We start from the raw sequence: 20,626 nt of genomic DNA, 5'->3' as shown, positions 1-20,626 counted from the left end.
ATAAAGCAAACTGACCAAGTTCTCTTCTTCATGTGCTGACATGTGTTTATTTTCCCATACCGAGCAGCTGATTGCCCTCCGTGTCGTGGACTGCAGTTCCAGCTGGCGGTGGCCAACACTTTGCAGCCATGTTTATAAAAATCACACATTATCAGAGTGCTTGTTATCACCGTGCTCTGTCTGCTGCTCCCTGTAGTGTGATCAGAATCCCAGACCCTGCACCCAACACCACTCCCCAACACACACACACACACACACATTGGATTTAAACACTACTGCCCACACAGTGTTGATGGAAACATCTCCTATCACCAAGACCCGCTTTCCCAAATTCCAATAGCGAACAAACATTTCATGTTGTCAATCATTTTAACTTCAGAGAAGTTAGAGAGGAACATGACGGTGATTAGTGAACCCACCACCTGCTGGGAGACGGTACAGACAATTCCAAGAAACCCCTTCGGATGACCTGATGGGCTTTTAGATTACAAGCTAAGGGCAAATTGTTGATAACTAATCCTGAGCAACAGCAAGCTTTATAACTAGTGATGTCAAGTTCATTAGAGTCAACTTACTTTAATGTAGTGTGAAAAATAAATACGTTTTAGATTTATTCAATATATGATTGTTACGTTAATATAAAACATATAACATTTTAACTATATATCAGTAACTAGTTTTATAATGCAGAGTTTATTTAATGTTTAATTATATTAATTAATTTATATTCATTTATAACTATATGACATCCAGTGAATGCAAAGAACAAAAATATAAAATTAAATTTTGTGATATTAAAATATTACAGCTTGAATAAAAAACACTGGATGATGTTTTAATGCAATGTTCTTGAGCAGATATTCAAGCGTGCTGTGTTTATTTTTTATCCATATTTAAATAAAAAGATAAATGTAGGCTAATGGGCAGAGCATCAAGGAGATTTCTTGAGCATAATTGCCTTTTGCTTTTAATTCAAAAAAAAAAAAAACTTTTGATATTTGAAAAGAGAATACAGCAGAGTGGAAGAGCATGAATCATTTAGCAAGTTTGATTGTTTTCCAGAAAAGAAAAAAGAAAAAAAGAAAAAAAAAACACTGACAACAAGACCCAGGATGGGTTTTTTGCCATATTTTTAAAAAAAAGAATAGAGCTGGTTTATTTGGCAAAATTGGAGAGCTGTCTCCCATGCGATTAGGGCAGCGGCTCCAAATTTCAGAACTGCTCCATTCTCTCTCTCTCGCTTTCTTTTCATCCCTCTCCCTTCAGCACACTCACTCTCTACTCACCGACTGTCTGCTTCCTGGATCCTGCACTACTTGCCCATTGGCAAAATGTAAGTGGTTGCTCTTGCAAAAATGAAGCAAAGAATATAGACGGATTAGATGGAGAGATCAGACAGACAGACATACACATAGACAGGCTGTAAAAAAAAAAAAAAAAAATTAATAAATAAATAAATAAAACTGACATTGACTGCAAAATATTGACAGATGGATGGAATGAGATGCAGAGTAAAAGAATGAAGGATAGAATGTCAGACTGAAAGAAACAACAGAATGACAGATGGATAGAAAGAATGAAAGAACGATTAATAAATAGAATGATAAATAAAATGATTAATAGATAGAACGACAGAATGATGATAGATGCAGTAGAACGATAGAACGATAAATAGAAAAATAGATAGAACGAGATAGAATGATAGACTGATAGAGCGATAGATGGATGGATGATGGATAGATGGAACGATAGATAGATAGATAGATAAATAGATGGATAGATGATAGATAGATAGAATAATGATAGAACAACAGACAGAACGATAGAACGATGGATGGATAGAGGAATGATAGAACGACAGATAAAACGACACAGAACAATAGATAGAACGATAGATAGAACAATAGATAGATATATAGATAGACAGATATAGATAGAACAACAGACAGAACGATAGAACGATAGATAGATAGATAAGGACATACAGAACGATAGAATGATGGATGGACGGATAGATGGATAGATAGAGGAATGATAGAACGACAGACAGAACAATAGAACGATAGAACAATAGATAGAAAGATAAATGGATAGATAGCTAGATGGAAAAATAGATGGCCAGACAGAACGATAGAATGATGGATGGATGGATAGATAGAGGAATGATAGAACGACAGACAGAACAATAGATAGAACAATAGAACAATAGATAGAATGATAGATAGATAGACAGATAGATAGACAGACAGATTGAACGATAGAGCGATAGATAGATAGAGTGATAGATAGATAGAGTGATAGATAGATAGATAGAACGACAGACAGAACGATAGACAGATCGATAGACAGATCGATAGACAGATCGATAGATAGATAGATAGAGAGCGACAGAACGACAGACAGAATGACAGACAGAACGACAGACAGACAGACAGACAGAAAGAATGACTAAACAATAGACAGACAGTTGTTGAATCTACACTATTGCTGCTGCTGTGTTTGATGAGTCATGTGTAACTCTGTCCAGCATCTGCTATCAGAGCCAGAGGCCGGCAGTCCCACTTCTGTTTCTAAACAAAGTGTCAGCCCTCCCCAGCACCTACCACACTCAGATTCACTGGCGTATTTGGCTTTGGCACGGGGTGGTTGTGCAGCGTTTCCAACATGTCGTTCAAGTCGTCTTCCTGTGAGGACAAAAGAGACAAATATGAAAAACCAACAAATGAAAAAAACACAACCAAAGGAGCACAAAAGAAAAACAACGGAACTGCAAAGCGCTTCTATGATTTAAAGCGCTCGGCGTAAAGTATTCCTACAGCAGTCTGCAGAAGAGAAATATATCCGACTGACACACATTTAACGAGCGATCCTGAGGTTAAGAGACGGTAAGCTAGGCTGCGGCAGACGCTTATTATTCCGGGGATGATTTATGGCGAACATTGGCTGTTCGTAATTAACCAAAGGTCCTTGCTCAGAGCGGGCGGCTTTAAGAAGCCATTGGAGAAAAGCTTTGCCACAAAACAGGCCTCAGGATTACAACGCTGAGCTTTTACGAGCTTTTATGACAAGAGTGCAATTTACCCTCTCAAACTTGCTGGAGAATAGCGATGCCGTTGCCGTTAAAACACGGTCTGACATCGAATAGTTAGGCACATATTTAGATTGCCCTTTCCTTGTAAGCAAGTTCCCAGATTAGCTGTGTGGCCAGAGCTTGCAGCATGTATGGCCATGTGTTTGTACATGTATGTATGTATGTGTGTGCGTGTGCCGCTGTCATGAGAGCCTGGATGCTCACACGCATGGTCAGTAACACAGCCTGAGGAAACACTTCATTTACCCTCGCCATAAACCTTCAGCGCTCTTGTCCTTCCTCGTCAGTCAACGTCCTCACGTGGAATGCAACGATAAAAGTCAACTCGATCATGCTTACTCGCTTAAACAATTCATTTATACGTATGAGAGTTTAGGTTTTTTTTGGACAGTTTGTAAGGGGAAAAAAAAAAAAAATATAATAATAATATTATTATTAATTATAATAATATAATTAATATATATATATAAATATGTTTTTGTTGTTTTTAAAAAATATTTTTAATCAGTTCTTATTGGTAATATTTTCAATTTTCATTACAATTTGAGCAATTTTTATTTATTTTTGTCATTTTTAGTATTTAAATTTTTTTATAAATCTACATAAAATTGGATTATATTTTAGTTTTTATTTCAGCCTCAGTTTTAGTTATTTTAGTACATCAAGCTAAACTAAATTAAAAACAGAAATGTTGCCTTGGCAATTATTATAAATAAGTTTTTATATTTTATTTCATTTAATGTTCATTTATTTCAAGTACCAAAATTGTTTCAGTTTTGTTTTTCAGATTTAGTTAACTAGTCAACTACGTAAACTCTGCAGCAAAACACTGGCAAATAAATAAATACATACATACATAAATACATATCATTATTAATAATTTAAAACATTATACTTTTAAAATAGTTTCATTCTTGAAAAATGAACAAAAACATTCTTATACTAACATTCAATGCAAATGTCTATCCAAGTAGTTTGTAAAAAAGCACTGGGCACAACACATTTTTTTTAAGTTCATTAAGTTCATTCTCATCTAAATTTCTGCACTTACAAATTGCTTTATTAATTATTTAGACGCATTTATTGTGCTCAAATTTCATGAATAAGGCCCATTTTTAAATGAAATTGTCACATTTATTTCACATTTTCGTATAAACTTTAAATTTCATGCAAATTTCGGTTTAAATTTAAAAATTTAAAATTTTCTGATACAAATCAAATTCAAATAAAAATCTTACATAAATTTGCAAAATATTTGCATTTAACGCAAATGTCTGTATAAATAGTACCCCCAAAAAACATTTTTGACAAAATCGTCATACACAATGCGAATCTGTACATTTATAATGTAAATCCTTTCTAAATCGATTTCGCATTTAATGCAAATTTTGTTGCCGATTGTTTGTTAAGTCATTTGTAGATAAATTATCGCACTGTTAAACAATACACTGTCTACTGCTTAGAAACATATTCTACAGGCTTTTTATTTGTCATTTTTATGTGTTTGTATTATGTGTACTGTGTTTATTTGTATCAACTAGCACTTCTTTTCCCAAAAGAAAACTTTCTGAATTGCAGTTTTACCATCTGTTGACCGCTACAGTCTCATAAATGAAGCTAAATGACTTTGAAAGTTGGACTGAATAAGCATCTGCTAAATGCCTTAAATAAAAATCATACAGAGAATGTACTACACATAATGAACAACATGAAATTTGAAGAATGAGGGGAAACTAAAAGGCATACTTTTGGTAATGGAACGGGTCGATGACACCGAGGATCTAACGGCTTAATTCCCGACCCCTGTGACTCCCAGTGTACTCAGCCCATGATTTGTTTGTGTAGAGGAGGCTTGGACTTCCTCACTTCTCTTTCAGCGGCTCTGTTACACATAACTGAACGATAACAGACTGATAGAGAAACTCCGAGCACTTCAGTTAGACGCTGGCTCCACACAGACTCTGTTTTTCATTTGATGTTAGCTTAATATTTTCAACCCCTTTTCCTAATTCAAACTTTTCTTCGTCTCCTACCGCTGTGAAACTTTCAGAAAGAAAAAAAACAAAAAAACGATTTGGCACAGTGTACTTCCTGACAATTTGTTTTCCCGTATATCATAAGGACTGACTTCCTGTTCGATGCTCGGTCTGTTAAATGTCAACAACACTGCAAAGCAAAGCGCAACCAACCAACTGTGCCTGTTTCGCTGAAACGGATTATAGATGACGTTTTCTTTTTCCTTTGTCTTTACACAAAACAAAACAAAACACTCAAGTTTTGCTTTGCAGTGGCACTTTTGGCTCACAGGCTGGATGGCAGGAACGTGGGTAATTTCAATGCGATTTGTGACATTATGCGTTTGCTCAATAGGGGTCCGGCATGGTGCAATCAGCCAGTGACCTCAAAGAGAAAAATTTTTTTTTTTACAGCTACAAATATTTACAGTTACTACAGATACTGTTTGATCTGTTTACATATTCAAATTAATTCTTAACTTATGTAACGTTTTGTCTCCTAACGTTTTCAACTGCATGAGTATTTAAAAATGTGTATTAATTTGATAAAAATGGTACTTAATTTGTGTAAACATTTAATAAATTGATGTAATTTTGCTCATTTTTTCCATGTGAAGTTGAAGACTTCTCTTCAATTGTCTAATGATTTCATAAATAGTCTATTTAGAAATTAACATTAAATTTGATATTTTAAGAATGGTTTTATGAATGATTTTACATATTCATACTTACATAACGATTTACAGTATAGCATCTAATGCAAATTTGTGTAAATCGTATAACCATTTTTGCATAAATTGCCACATTTTATGCACATTTCTGTGTAAATCACAAAACCATGTGAGAAATGTGCAACTTCAACTTGTTTTAAAAAGTCTGAAAGGGTACATATATATATATATATATATATATATGAATGAATGAAGAGTTCGTATGCAAAAGCCTAAGTGCCATCTGAAATCTTCTTCTAAAATGAGCATTTTTCTCAGGCTCCTGTGTTTTGTTCAGTTATTTCACTTTAATGTCAATGAAAATAACTTATTAATTGCCATTAAAGTGAAATTACTGAACCTACACACAGGAGCCTGATAAAAATGCTCATTTTAGAAGAAAATTTCAAGACTTTAAATTAGCTGTTTTAAAAAGTCTGCAAGTCTGTACTTAAAAATTTGCTTAAAAAGCAAATGTAGTTAAAAATGGTCTTAAAATAAAAAAAAAAATTATGCAAAATTTAATGCAAATTTCTGTGTTAACCTTTCATAAACTCATTCTTATGTGTTGTATTTTTTTTTTCCTCCAAGGGTAAGAGTATTTAAAAATGTGCATTAAAAGTGATCATTTAAGAACGGTTTTATTAACGATTAATACTTGTGTAAACTGCAGCATTTAATGCATATTCTTGTGTAAATAATAAAACCATTTTCTGAAACGTGCAACTTTAACTTAGCTGATGTTTAAAAAAAAAAGAAAAAAGAAAAAAAAGTCTGCATGAAATGTGATAATGTGCAAAATTGTTCCTTAATCTGTTATTAAATAAATTATCACATTATCTTTTTTAAATGACTGAAGATTTAATGCAAATTTCTGTGTAAATCTTTTTATTCTTGTGTATTGTAAATGTGCTCATTTCTTCCATGTGAAGACAAGTTGAAAACTTCCCTTAACTTACCTGGTGTTTTGATAAGTAGTCTGCAAGGGTATTTAGCAGCTTATAATAAATCTCAAACCATGGGAGATAGCTGTCAAAAAATAAAAATAAAAATAAAAAAAAGAGAAGAAAAAAATGCATTAAACAATTTATTTATTAGAACACTTCAGAATATAAAGCTATAAAACAACACTGTAGCCTCATTCAAAAGGGCGGATATAATTTTCTCAAATCCACCACAGCCGATTCTTCCTCACCTTGACTTTTAACCTGGTGGGCTTTAGAGCATTTTCGGCTACAGTGAACCTTATTATCACATTCTTTGTACTCGCTGACACTTGCATTTTAAACATTCCAGCCACGGAGCGGGCTAAATAAAAGTATTTGGTTTCTTCAACAAAAACACGAGTGGTCCACTGTAGCCTGTAATAAACCAGGGATAGGATGGTTTACAAGCATGCTGCCCAGATGCACAACCTGAACCTCATCGTCGTACTACATGTGTCACCCTTTTTTTTTCTCCCTTAAATTAATTTCCTAGCAGGAGTACAAAAAATAATTCACACCTTATCAATGTGTATTAACTAATCACACAACGACTAGCCAAGAGTATCTGCAACATTGTGTGCATTGCCGCCTGACAGAATCTTGGCAAAGTTGACAGGCCTTTAAAGATGGAACCCGGCCAATGTGTTGTTTTGGCTTGAAGGTTGTAAGAACACACACCATTTATTTAGTTATGCAATCTAGTGAAAAAATGCGGCCTGCTAGCGGGCTCTGACTTTTTTCTTTCCCGGTATGTAGGCGTGATTACAACATGCATTTCGACTCGGTCTGAAATCTCACACTTAACCGAGAGCGATTACATCAGCTATTCTTTTCAAATGTGGAGCTTCGACTTTTGTTTGTCGCTAATGCTTGATTACTTTAATTGGCAAAAGAAGAAGCTTGGATTAATAGACGCGGTAATTTTTAAGAAAGAAGAACAAGCTTATCGTCTGATCCCAGTTGAACCATATAGCACAAGTTTTTGTGTTTTGTTTTTTTTGTTTTCCCTTTTTATCCTTCCATGGGTCAGTGAGCTCTCCAGCAGACTGGAATTAACAGACAACAAAAAACACAACTAAGTGTATCTAATGCAAATTTTCATATTTGCGAATCCATAAGGGGCCAGTGGCACGGCGTTCCCAGGGACGTGCGCTCAAGCATGAGACTTTCAAGTCTGGGTGACCATTAACCTAAAACAATCATCTCTTAACATGCCAATATTTTGACGTGCACGACGACGTTCGCAAACCAGGTCACACTATCCCAAATTAAACGTGTCTATGCAAATTTCTAGACGGATGAGAAAGAAATGATCGTGTTTTGGTAAGCATGACGTGTTGTTTGAAATATCGCAATCGACCGACACCTTGCTCAAGCTGCATTGCACAACAAAGAAAAATCATTATCTATCTCTCTCTCTCTCTCGCTCGCTCTTTGTTTAAAATGCGAGGCTCCTGGATGCTAATCCTTCATTTTTCACATGTGGAGGGGATTTAAACGGGAGCCTCTCCTTGTCAGAAAGGCACGGCAGGCCTTGGAGAGCACAAACACTCATTATACTCTTAAATGAGAGCATGTAAATCTTTTGTTTTAAAGTCAAATAAATCACCGCTCTATAAGCAGCAGGCTTGCGTTTATGAAGACATCCAGGGAGGAATACCTTTCACGATTCATTTTTTTTTATTTTAAGTCATAAAGCAGAAGCACACGATTTTTCTTCTTGTTTTAACTTTTTATAAATAGGCTGAGGGGAGCACGGCACCCCAGCCCAATCTCTTCACAGCTAGTAAGTAAAAATGTGTTTGTATTCGGCAAATCCTCTGATAGAGGAACATTCATCATGCTGAACTGTGCTGAGACGAGCCAATCTCAACGGCCCTTTTAGGTTCTCTAGCGCCGTGTGTATTCGGAGAGTAAACCAACTTATCTGTGGCTTACTGGCAATCCCTAACAAACTCGAGCTCCTTGCTTCCACAGCCAGAAGCATCTGATAAGCTCGTGCAAATGGTTTGACAGAAACTGACCAGCAGTGAATGAGAGAATGCGTAGGTCATGACATGATTAGAAAAGATTTATTTGTGTTTTTGAGAATTAAGTGTGAACTACTTGAGTACTACTTCTGAGCCGAAGCATAACTTTTGTCAAGACAGCTGCTGGGTTTTAATCTATTTTTAGAACAAAAAGTCTGAAAATAAGGGATTTAAAACCAGGTTTTTTTTTTTTTTTTTTGTAAAAAGAAAGCACATTGTGGCATAAATATTACAAAATTAATAATATATTAAACATTCTTCACTATTTCTAGGTCACTAATCAAAATGAAAAGTGCTGCTGTCATTAAAGCAAAAAAAAAAAAAAGGTTTTACTGATTTAGAAGGAAAAAAAAAAATCTCACTAGTGGTCTCAAATTTAAAAATTCCACTATAAATCAGTTTAAAGTCGTATTATGCATTTATTTTGAAGTTTTAAACTCCATGCACGACCTTATACGCTTGTAGGATCTAATCGGCCCTTAAATCAACATGCATCCTAAATCACTGGAGGTATTTAGGAGCTTTAAAAGCAAGTCAGCTTGCACCTTGTATCCTTCCCAAGATGAGATACGATTACACCCAGACTTTTCCTGAGTTTTATGTTCAGCAGAGGGAAAGAAATATCGCTAAATGGCCACTAACTGAAGAAAACCTCTGCTGTCTGAGGAAGACGCCAAGTCGGGTCCCAGCCATCAAATAAAACGGGCGAGAGAGCGCGAGAGAGAGGGGGTCTATTTCATCTGGGGTCTCGCATATGTCCGAAGGCTATGCGCTAAGAGTGTCCGAAGGCCGGATGGGAGGCGAGGGTGGGGTAAAACAGAACGCTTGTGTTTTTGAAGTGGTTTGGCCTGAAGGAACCCTGGCCTATTTGGCCTGGGCTAAACCTGCAAAGCTACAAAGGGCTGTCCACATAAAACTGTCCCTCTCATTAGGCAACTTCCTCGTGTAAGCTTAGGTGACAATTTTACAGTCCCAGCACTTCAACAATCACAAGGACACAAACTGTTTTAATTACTTTTCTTTTATATTCTGGTAGAGAGTGTAAATGTGTGTGAATAAGAAAAAAACTCAAATTTTAGAATTTATAAAGTTATTTATGTTCTTAGAAGATCTAAAAGATCAAGAGAAAAATTTGATTTAATTTTTAAAATGTATATAATGTGCCAAACGCCATATATATATATATATATATATATATATATATATATATATATATATATATATATATATATATATATATATATATATATATATATATATATATATATATATATATACACACACACATATACGTATGTACATATACTTTTTTTAAATAAATACATTTATTTTAAAAATAATTCATTTTTCCTATCCTTCTGCAGATGGGGGGAGAAAAACAAACTTTCCTTAGGTCTTTTGTTACATTTGACCATGTTCTTTCCAGATGACATATAGATGACATAAACAAATAGAAGTCTACGGTCTTAAAGGAAAAAAAGGAACAAAACTTTGAATGCATTCCTTATTATGAATGAAGGAAGTCATGCAAACTACTCAGAATGCATAATGAATTTTATACATCATATGTCAAATGAATTAGCATGTAAAACTCAGTGAAAGGGACAGGGGAGACTCTTGCTAATTGGCAGCAGGGCTTCATGCATAATTATTGGTGAACCGTCTCTGGCATGCCTCTGTGCCTGAATAACGAGGGGAGAGAAAGAGAGAAACACACACACACACACACACACACACACACACAAAAACAAAGGCCATCCTGGCCGGGGTGGGAGGAGGAGAGATCTCGACAGGAGCTCATCATGACAATGATAAACCTGCGATTGTCCATCAATACAGACGGAGAGGGAAAAAAATGTGATATGTCCCAGTTGAGCTGCTCTGAATTACTAAATGTATTTGTATTATTAAATACACGGGTTTATCGTTTATGTAACACACAGTCTTCAATCTCCAGCTTTCCATTCTCAGCGGAACAGCTCAGACTGAAAATATGAAAGCATTTGCCATCATATTATGATCTAAAAAACAAACAAAAAGACCATTCCTGTCTGTTCATTATTATTATTTCATTAAAGTGAAGTATTGTTTGCTTCAAATCCCTTGATTTCAGAATCTAGAACTGATCTGGAATTTGTTTCCTTAAAACAGGAAAACTGACACTTCTCAAGAAATGTCTCTTCAATCCATCAAACTTTCTATCTATCTGTGATATATTAATAGTGTATTACAAGCGTGAAATCTCACATTATTCATGCAGATGAAAATATGATTGCAAATTATTCACGTCAAAAGTTAAAAAGTGCAATAAATAAATGAATAAAAAGCATCTCTTACCTGAGCAAACAGATGCAGACCCTGCAGCCAGACGTCAGCCGACAGAAACCAAACCTCTGCTTGCTCTCAATGTCTGTGAGCACAAATGTGAAGTTCTGGCCCACCTGAGTCTGGGACACTCTGCAGCCCACCAAACAGAGAGGGGGAAAAATTAAATTAGTCTTTATTATTAAAGTATAAACTTCAATTATGTGCTAACACTGTGCTAGACGTTGACTGTAACTTTGAGCATTTTCACATTCATTCAAAAGCCAAATTTACTCATATCAGAGTAAAAATTCAGAAAAGCTACTAATAACAGGCTATATAAATATCCATGCATTCACTAATTTCATTTACATTGCATTTAAGGTTGTAGGAACTGAACCAAGGGTGACAGTGTAGTTTATCTCCACTAGATGGCAGCAACAAAGCTTCAGCTGGAAGGAAGTGAACTTCTCACACAGCACATAAACTATACAACAGAGCTTTCCATTTTTCATTTCCAAGAGCAAACAAGCCAACACACACACACACACGCACCTCTGTGAGAACAACACATTTATTCAGGAGACGTGTCTACCATCATGCCAGTTAGAACAGACAAGCAAACAAACATTGTTTACTGGGGGCGGAGATCTTAATTTCTATAAAGGTGCTTTATTTCTACGGACCTCTCAGTGAAAGGTCTGACATTAGAAACAGAAGTAGAAGCAAAGGAGGTGTGCGACTCCACCCTGTGAGTTATTTACGACAGCCTCTTGTGCGTGTGTGAACGAGTGTTCGATAAACAAACATCCTCATTTTCCCAATTCACACATCGATTAATTTATTTTCCGGAAGCATGAAGGACGTCCTACCTTTCGATGTCAAATGGGAAGCAGAACTTAGGCACTGTCTGCAGGACCTCCTAGAATGAAACAAAACAAAAGACATTAAGAGCCATTCGATTTATGTTACTGTTCACTAACTGATATTTGTTAAACATTTAATTCAAAGATAAGCCTTAATTAATGGTTATGAAATGCTATGATGTGATAAAGAGGATTATGTGACATAATATGCTAATTTTTGCATTGGTTTTTGCATTTGTCAAATAAAAATTGCACAACTGATTTGAAAACTAAAAGCAAACTTCTTTCTTAAACTGCATGATCTGAGGGATTATCCATGCTAACAGTGCAAACTGTGTTAATCCAATGAAACGGTTTAGTTTCAATAAAAATACTCATAAAACAGAACAAAAGCTTGCAAACAAATGGATTCAAGTTTTTAGTGCATTGCTAAATGTTTTTTACTGCATTGCTAAATATTTGCTAAAGTGTTTTCATGGTTGCGTATTGTCTCAAGTCAAAAGACAGCTCCAACTCCACGTCTCTATGATATTCTTGCCCCTAGATACAGCTCTAATGCAAGTCTAACGGATTTTCCATCAGTTTTTCGTCTGCCAGACGAAATCCATAAGTGCAATTGATTAGAAAAGTAAACGCGCACCTTTTCTCAACAAACTGCATGATTCGTAGTACAAACTGTTAATCAGATCAAATGGTTCTGTTTGAAATAAATATTTATTAAGAAGCTGGCAAACAACTGAGCAAATGAATGCATTATTAAATTCTTTTTTTAATTATATTACTAAATGGTTGCTAGGTGGCTAAGTATTGTCTCAAGTCAAAAAAGCAACAACACTCCACACTTCTATGATATTCTAGTCCCTAGATACAGCTCTAATGTAAATCTAAAGGATTCGTCCGCCAGATGAAAGTGCAATCGTTTAGAAATGTAAAAGCGCACCTTTTCTCAAACTCCAAGGTTTGTAGCACAAACTGTGTTAATCAGATGAGTTTCTCGTTTCAACTAAATATTCATTAAGTAGAACAGTAGCTGACAAACGAATGTCCAAACGAAAATATTTAAATTTTTAGTGCATTGCCAAATGTTTTAATTAAATTACATTGCTAAGTGGTTGCTTGGTAGCTGCATATTGTCTCAACATCTCTATAATATTCTGGTCCCTATATATAGCTCTAATGTAAGTTTAAGGGATTTTTTTTTTGTCTGCCAGACGAAAATCCTAAGTTGATTAGAAGAGTAAAAAAACATTTTTTCAACAAACTGCATTAGAGCAAACTGATGAAATAACTATTCGTTATGCAGAATAGTAGCTGGCAAATGAATGGATTTAAAGGGAAACGACATCAAGCTGACGCAAAGGGGAGGGTGATCAGAGGCTAAAATAATTAGCAGCCATTAGCTCATTGATCGGTTCGCTTGAGGTGTGGCGACGACGGAGGTGACGGCAGATTGTTGGAACAATGGCTGAGCTGCACCAGGGGTTCAGAGGAGGTGCGGGAAGGATGGGGGTGGGGGGGTGCAAAAGGATGCCCAGCCTTTGGGGTTTTACCTTCCCGCACAGACCCAGAGGGAGAGTCCTAGCACCAGCAGCATATGGATTTCCATAGCCATATGGGTTAGCCACGTCTGGCCAGTCCTGCACTGTAGACTAGCCATGGGGAACTGCCAGTGATCCTTTGCTCAAAGTATAACAAGCTGCGACCATTCAAATGAACGGTGTGGTTGTGTTTGGGGGCAGCTGGGTAGTTCAAATGCAGCTTCCATACCCGCACATGCCCTTTAAAACGAAATTAATCGTTCAATGTGCGTGTATGTGCGAGGGTGTCTGTTTTTGTTTGCGTATATATGCAGGCGCGGATGATGACTGGTTGCTGTTTTTCTCGGTGGGAGGTGGTGGTGCTGATGGGGGAAGACAGAGTGAGAGAGTTAGTATGTGATACAGAGAGCGGCGAGGAGATTGAAGGCTCTGGCAGGCGAGAGAGGAACGTTGGCAGCGGCAGAAACATCCTCGCCGTGTCGTGGCGCGGCGGATGACTGTACGGCAGTAAAGCTGTCACGCGTACGCAAGCCTGATGCTGCCGTATGTGACTGCTACTATCATTAACTCCTATAGGCGCTTCCCCCCGAGTGTTTATGCCAAGCTGCGCCACGCTTTTGCAGAAGCGTATGCAAACGGATGCTACGCAAATAAAATTGTCTCCTTCGCAGATGCAGAAGTTGTTGCGGGTCTGGCCTGCTTGACGCCAGTCAGCGCTGGTCCCTGCTGTCAATCAGAGTTGCTTGACAGAAACTTGCAATGGAATTCACACTGGAAATAGCATTCGGACTAGACGAAAGGTGATATTTGTAACAACACGCAGCTGAATGAATGCATTCATAATGCAATTAAAACGCTCTAAAGAAATAAATAACTGCAAGCCATAATTAGGACCAATGAAACGCCAAATCCTGTACCTTCAATGTCAACATAAAATGGCATTTGCAGTACTTGATTTTTAACTAAAAAGTGGTCTTTAAGTGACAACTAGAGGAAAATAAAATAAGATATTTTGAAGAATGTTTTGTCCATGCAATAAAAGTCAATGGGTTCCAAAACAACAAGATTGGACACCATTGACTTTCATTGTATGGGCCTAAACATGCGTTCTGCAGAAGTCAGTCACACAGGTTTAGGATGACACAAAGGTAGGCAAATGACAGAATTTCCATTTTTTGGGTTAACCGTCCCTTTGAATGAAAGATTGATAACGTCAGCCAAACAAGAAAGTAATTTCGGGGCATAACAAGTTTAAGCCCCATTCACACCAAGCACGATAACTATAAAGTTAACGATAAATATAACGATATTAGCATCCACACCGGCGAACGATATCGCCTGTTTATTTTAAGCACACGCACGTCTGCCACTTTAAATTCACGAGCTCCTTATAGCAGGATGGATTCTGATTGGATGTCAGTGTTTGTATCGTTCATTAGCTGGAAAAAAAATCGTTCTGAAAGTGATTCCAACAATATCGTTTATCGTTATAGCTGTGGTGTGGTCTTTGCTATTCTTTAATATTGAGAACGATTTTTAGAACTATACCTTTATCTTTATATTTATCTTCCTTGGCGTGAACAAGCCTTTAGACGGAATGTAAATACTAAAAGTACCAGAATTTTTTTTGATTTCATGTTGACTTCAAGTGATTTTCAAATCCATTCATATCCATTGGCATCCAAGTGAAAAATTCTCCCGATTCGCCTCAAGGTTTTAGTAGCTCTAAATCTCGGTACGCATGAGCATTACACACCTTTTTCTCTCAGCGTTTTATTACTATTCATCCAAGTGATCAGGGGACTATACCAAAGCGAGCTCTGGGAGGAGAGTCGGATCGTGTGAAGAGGTGTAACGCGAGTTGCTATCGTTCCTGTTGTTTGGTTGTACTGTTTTTTCCCCTTTCCCTGCCTCCCTCCCAACCATTTTCCCAAGACAAAAGAATATAAAACAGCTAATGCATTTACAACTCACTGGAGGAGGCAGGGTGAACTCTGCAGGCTGCATTATTTATTTACTGTTGAGACAGGGATATCACTCAATGAGACAGCAGTCTCCATTCCCCCCTGGTCCCACTGCGGAGGCCTGCAATCACAGCTTCTCCTCTATCACTATCTCTCTCTCCTCCACCAGCAGCATTTATTACCGCCCCACGCTACCGGGAGACACTACCGCTCCCTCCCTAAACTCCCTGCAGAGGAAGGGAGCTTCTCCTGTGCTGGATGGGAGCAGAAGATCCAGCACTGGCATCAGCAGCAGCAGCAGCAGATATCAGGGGATGTGCTGCTTCACTCGACTTCTGCATAATGATGACGTTCATACCCCAAGCCAAACTGCCTGATTTTGATGGTATGGGTGAACGATCAGAGCCAGAAATGGTGAAACCACAACTCAGACACAGGGTCTTCAAATACCTGAGGACATCTACAAAGTTGCTTTCAAAAGTGCAATTACAATGAACATCTAGTAGTTAGATCAACGCATTAATTGAAATAAAAAAAATAATAAATAAATTTTAAAAAAATTATTGCAATTTATTTCTAAAATGAAAGTGGGCCAGATTGAATTTAAATGGGGGAAAAACGCCAAAATGTATTTATGTATTTATATATTTATTTATTATACACACACACCTTTTTCTCTCAAAATTGTCACTATATAACTCTCAAATCGCAACTATTTCTGGTTATTGCGAGTATTTTGAATATGTTTCATGATTACAACTTTATGTCTCCTAATTGTAACTATTTCTCAATTGCAACTTCATTTTGTACAACTACGACTTTTTCACAACAGGAAATTTTATTTTACAAAATTGCAACTATTTTCCAACACTGCAAACCTACTTTGCACAAATGCAATGTTTTTTTTTTTTTGGTTTTGTTTTTTTGTACACTATGTTTCAAAATTGTAACTATACTTTGTACAACTGCAGCTGTTTCTCATAAATGCTACTTTATCAATTTAACAATTACTAATAATAAACTACTTTAACAATTGTGACTTTCACATTACTGCAACTTATTTTTTTCAGAATTGGCAGATTGGAATTATTTTAAATGTCATATTCATTGTTATTTTTGTTCTTCAAACTGTCCTGTAAAAACTGTAGACTTGATTTCTGGTAACTGCAACCATTTTTCATGATTGCAACTTCATGTCTCATAACTGTAACTTTCTCAATTGTGACTTTATTTTGCACAGTTGAAACTATTTCGTATAAATGCAATGTTATTTTCCACAACTATGACTGTAATTATGTAACTACTATAACTATGTTACATTATTTTAACTTTATGTTGCACAATGCAACTTTTTCATCTCCCAACTATACTTTATTTCTCATAATTGCAGCTGTTTCTTACGCATGCTACTTTATCTAACAATTGTGACTACTTCGTTACCACGACTTTCCCACAACTACACATTTTATTTTTTACTCTGAAACGGGCTTCCATGAAAAAAAAAAAACCTGATCTGTGTCACATCTGTGAGGGGGAAAAAAATCCAATTCGGACCACATTCAGCTGCAGCATGAACATAGCCAATGTTACTAGGTGATGTGAATGTTACAGTTGAATATTTAGATGGGAACAGCAAGACAAGAATGGGAGGGAGGGAGGGAGGGAGGGAGGGAGGGATAAACAGAGAGAAAAAGGAAAGGGAGAGAGAAAGATGTTGTGAGTGGGAACTAAGCGGTGCTCCGGATGAGCGACTGAAAAGCATTTCTTCATTCTGTCAATACTGGGATGAAGGAGGGAGGGGGGTGCAAGAGATATGTGCTGAGAAATAGAGGGAGAAAGAAAAGGAGAGAAAGAGGCAGAAGGAAGGAAAGGGAAAGAAAGCATGAGAACTGAGAGATATAGACAGGCAGGCATCCAGGCAGACAGACCGACAGACGGAGATAGAGAAAAGAGAGATAAGGTGAGAGAAAGACAGGAATAGAGAAAGAGAGAGAGACAGCAAACTCCCCCTTTTCTCTCTCCAAGCTGGTGGGATTCCTCCCCAGGGGTTTCTGTCTTTAAACCTCCATGCTCTTTAAAAATTCTGCCAGCCAGCAGGTCTACACGGCGCTATGGAACTGTCTCCAGCAGGGGAGAAGTGTGTGATTGTGTGTGTGTGAGGAAAGAGAGAGAAAGAGAGACAGAGACTGGCAGAGCCACCATGCTGACGGCACAGAGATCCCAGTGACAGGTTCAAACCCAATCTCCCCACAGGTCAGTGTTCACTGTACCCCCAAAACCCAATTAAGTCCTGCTTCTTCTTTCCCCATATCCCTCTCTCTCTCTCTCTCTGGGTGTCAGAGAATGCGGCCGTAACACATGCAGCGCCCCGTGGTTAAGATGACGAAAACACTATTGGGTCTAAAATCAAATGCGTCTTCTATTACTAAAAACTAGAGTTCTACATTTTCTGAAGAAAACATGAGTGCTGCTCGTCTGTGTGAAATTCGCCGCATGATGCTAGAATGTTGTTGCTAAGGTGTGGTTTTAAAGCGCTATGTGGTTACTGATATTTTGGTCTAGATATGACTCTGGTTCTACCTCCAATGTTAATCTATGGGATTTTAATGCCATTTTTATTTGCAATATGAATATAGTGTTCTCAATCAGCTCTCTCGTTGGTCTGATTGCTTCTATTGTTCTCCTCATTTGTAAGTTGCTTAGGATAAAAGCATCTGCTAAATGATTAAATGTAAAATTTAAATGTAAATGTAAATTAAAATCTAAAATGAATAATGCCTAATCTCAGATCAGCACATAAGGCCAGGTCCACCCATATAATGGTCATGCAGTTTTGAGGTTTTGTAGCTTAAAGCGTATATTCTCTATTAGCAACGCTGTCTGATGCAACGGCACATCAATGGGGATAAAATAATCTTCTGCCTTCTCTGGACCCTCAAATCTCCAACCGAGATTCCTTTCATTACATTTTAATCGTATGCTTCTGGCTTGCCGCTTTTGACCCTGCACTACGCGCCTTTAATAAGTGCCGACTTCGCCTCTGGACCGAGGAAAAGTGCTAAAGGGGTAGCTCTTCCAGAGTTTCAAATTGACACAGGGCATTACATTTTCACTTGAAACGAGCTGAGCAGAGCGGGAGGTGGTTGATTTCTCTTCTTTAGCTCTCGTCTTCCTTTTCTTTTCGCGGCTTCTTGCGCTGACCCTTAGGTGGTAAGAAGCTAATATTCGGTGTGCTGGCACAGAGGTTATTTCTTTCCCGCGCAAACACGCCGTCTGTGTGAGACTGCTTAAGGAAATGTAGCAGGTGATGTATTGATCCTCTGCCCACTTAAAGAACTGACAAGTGCGTGACAGGACCGCTGGGACGAGACACGGGGCAGTGTGGATACACAACCTCTACGCTAACCACCCCAAGCCTTGCAACACCAACTTCACTAGGCCTGTGGACACTGGAAACCAGAGTTTTATAGTGTGAAAAACAAAAACTGGCCTCCGAGACGAAAGTAGTGAAATTTAAATGAGGAAAAATTGTGTACAATTCTTTTAATGCCTAACATTCCAAATTAATGCCGAAATTCAATCCAATTTAGCTCATTAGCCAGTTTGCGCAATCAATACGCTACGTAGTTGGAAGGATGTTTCTGGGTGGTTTCTAGGTGGTTCAAAGTGAAAAAGACCACCCACAAGTCTCTATGATATTCAGGCTACTAAAACTGTGTACAAACAACAAGGTTTCGCTTAATTTCGAAAGCAAACGCAGGAGGATAGACTCTCCAAAACGCTCTACGATGAATACATTAATGTGACGGGTGAGCGGTTTTTGTTCTTCAGAATACACAACTGATATTCTGCTGGGCCAAGCCGAGATTCAGCTACATATGCCCGAGAACCGCAGAGCCAGAAACATCATTAATTGAGTGCCAAGTGGCCTGGGGGATTTTCTGCGTTTAAGCTGTCAACTCCCATTGGACCGCGCGATCGCTCGCTCACTCACTCTCGCTCACTCACTCTCGCTCCCTCTCTTTCTCTCAGCTGTGGCTAGAAGCTACATCAAGCGTGTGGAGTCTCTGAGAAACGCAACCACCACCCCCTCACGCTCTCTCTCTCTCTCTCTCCGTCTATCTCATCCTCCACCAAACCAGGACATCCTCCACTTTGGACCAACGACAAGCATTTCCTTCCTCGATTGAGGTTCTAAAAATCGCAGCTCAGGCTTAAGAAACTTAACAACAACGTTTCAAAAATGGACGATCACCATGCAGTTCTTAATTTCGCTTCAGTAGGTGGATCGAAACTGTGGCTGCAGAGGGAAGTAAAACCAGCGTGTGACCAATCATCCCGTTCCACATTCAAAGAGGACGTGAGACCGAGAAATATCCTTTTATTTTTTACAAGATGTCACTTTCTTGATGAATAAGTCAACGTCTGAGACATCCGATGTAATGAAGACTGTTTCCTACAAGCACCCTCCAGCATTTCTGGCACCGCTAACAGATAAAACCGTGAGGAGACTGCTTTTTTCCGTTCTCAAAGCCCTAAGGTCAGGGTAATCAGATGCCACGGGCAACAGCGTGGCCTTAGTGAGGGAGTTTCGACTAGCCCGACGCAAAGGCCAGCTAACTGGGCCCGGCCCTCACATTACCCGCTCTCTGGAGATCTGAACTGAAGAAAAATATCCAAAATGAGACGAGTAAGGGATACCCCATGAGCAAGGCATGGCCCCCCTTTCCATTCCTCCATGTTCTCCTCAATCACGGCTCATGCCCTCCATGTTAAAGCGTTGAAACCGCACCGGCGCTCTTCGTGCTCCTTGATGATGCTCCGCTGGCTGGCCTTCCCCCCGGGCTGCTGGTGCGTGTCCTGTAGAGGAGGGGGTGAGGCTGGGGGGAAAGGCTACCAATCATGAAGTGTCAGGCTTGGGGTATATGATTGTACACCGTGTCAAAGCTAGACAAATATTTGCCCCGTGAGGCTCGGGGGACGCAGTTTCTCGCTTTGTTACATGAGCTGTAGCTTCACTCAGCACGCCGGTTCGCCGCCTAACTAAGGAGATGGAGGGCCGGGTGACATCTGGAGGCTCCTGTGAAACTCTCCAACATCCATCAGGTCAAACACACTCTGC

The 20,626-nt window shown here is 38.2% G+C and overlaps 1 protein-coding gene across 8 annotated transcripts in view; it reads right to left on the bottom strand.

The window, feature by feature from the left end:
• Nucleotides 1–20,626, bottom strand: part of dennd1b (DENN/MADD domain containing 1B) — a 106,089-nt gene that overhangs the window by 50,974 nt on the left and 34,489 nt on the right. For 3 of the 8 annotated variants that reach the window (XM_058761829.1, XM_058761830.1, XM_058761833.1), the window contains 5 exons: nt 12,009–12,058; nt 11,170–11,289; nt 6,776–6,845; nt 2,604–2,684; nt 1,287–1,346 (listed from right to left, as the gene is read on the bottom strand). In XM_058761829.1, coding sequence (XP_058617812.1) covers nt 1,287–1,346; nt 2,604–2,684; nt 6,776–6,845; nt 11,170–11,289; nt 12,009–12,058 — 381 coding nt within the window. Of the gene's footprint in view, nt 1–15; nt 1,242–1,286; nt 1,347–2,603; nt 2,685–6,775; nt 6,846–11,169; nt 11,290–12,008; nt 12,059–20,626 lie in introns of those variants that run through there. The other 5 variants (XM_058761834.1, XM_058761831.1, XM_058761835.1 and 2 more) reach the window with 4 other exon arrangements.

Source organism: Onychostoma macrolepis, chromosome 22 (assembly GCF_012432095.1).
Source record: "Onychostoma macrolepis isolate SWU-2019 chromosome 22, ASM1243209v1, whole genome shotgun sequence".
NCBI classification, from domain to species: domain Eukaryota; kingdom Metazoa; phylum Chordata; class Actinopteri; order Cypriniformes; family Cyprinidae; genus Onychostoma; species Onychostoma macrolepis.
This window is presented reverse-complemented; position numbering and strand designations above follow the sequence as displayed.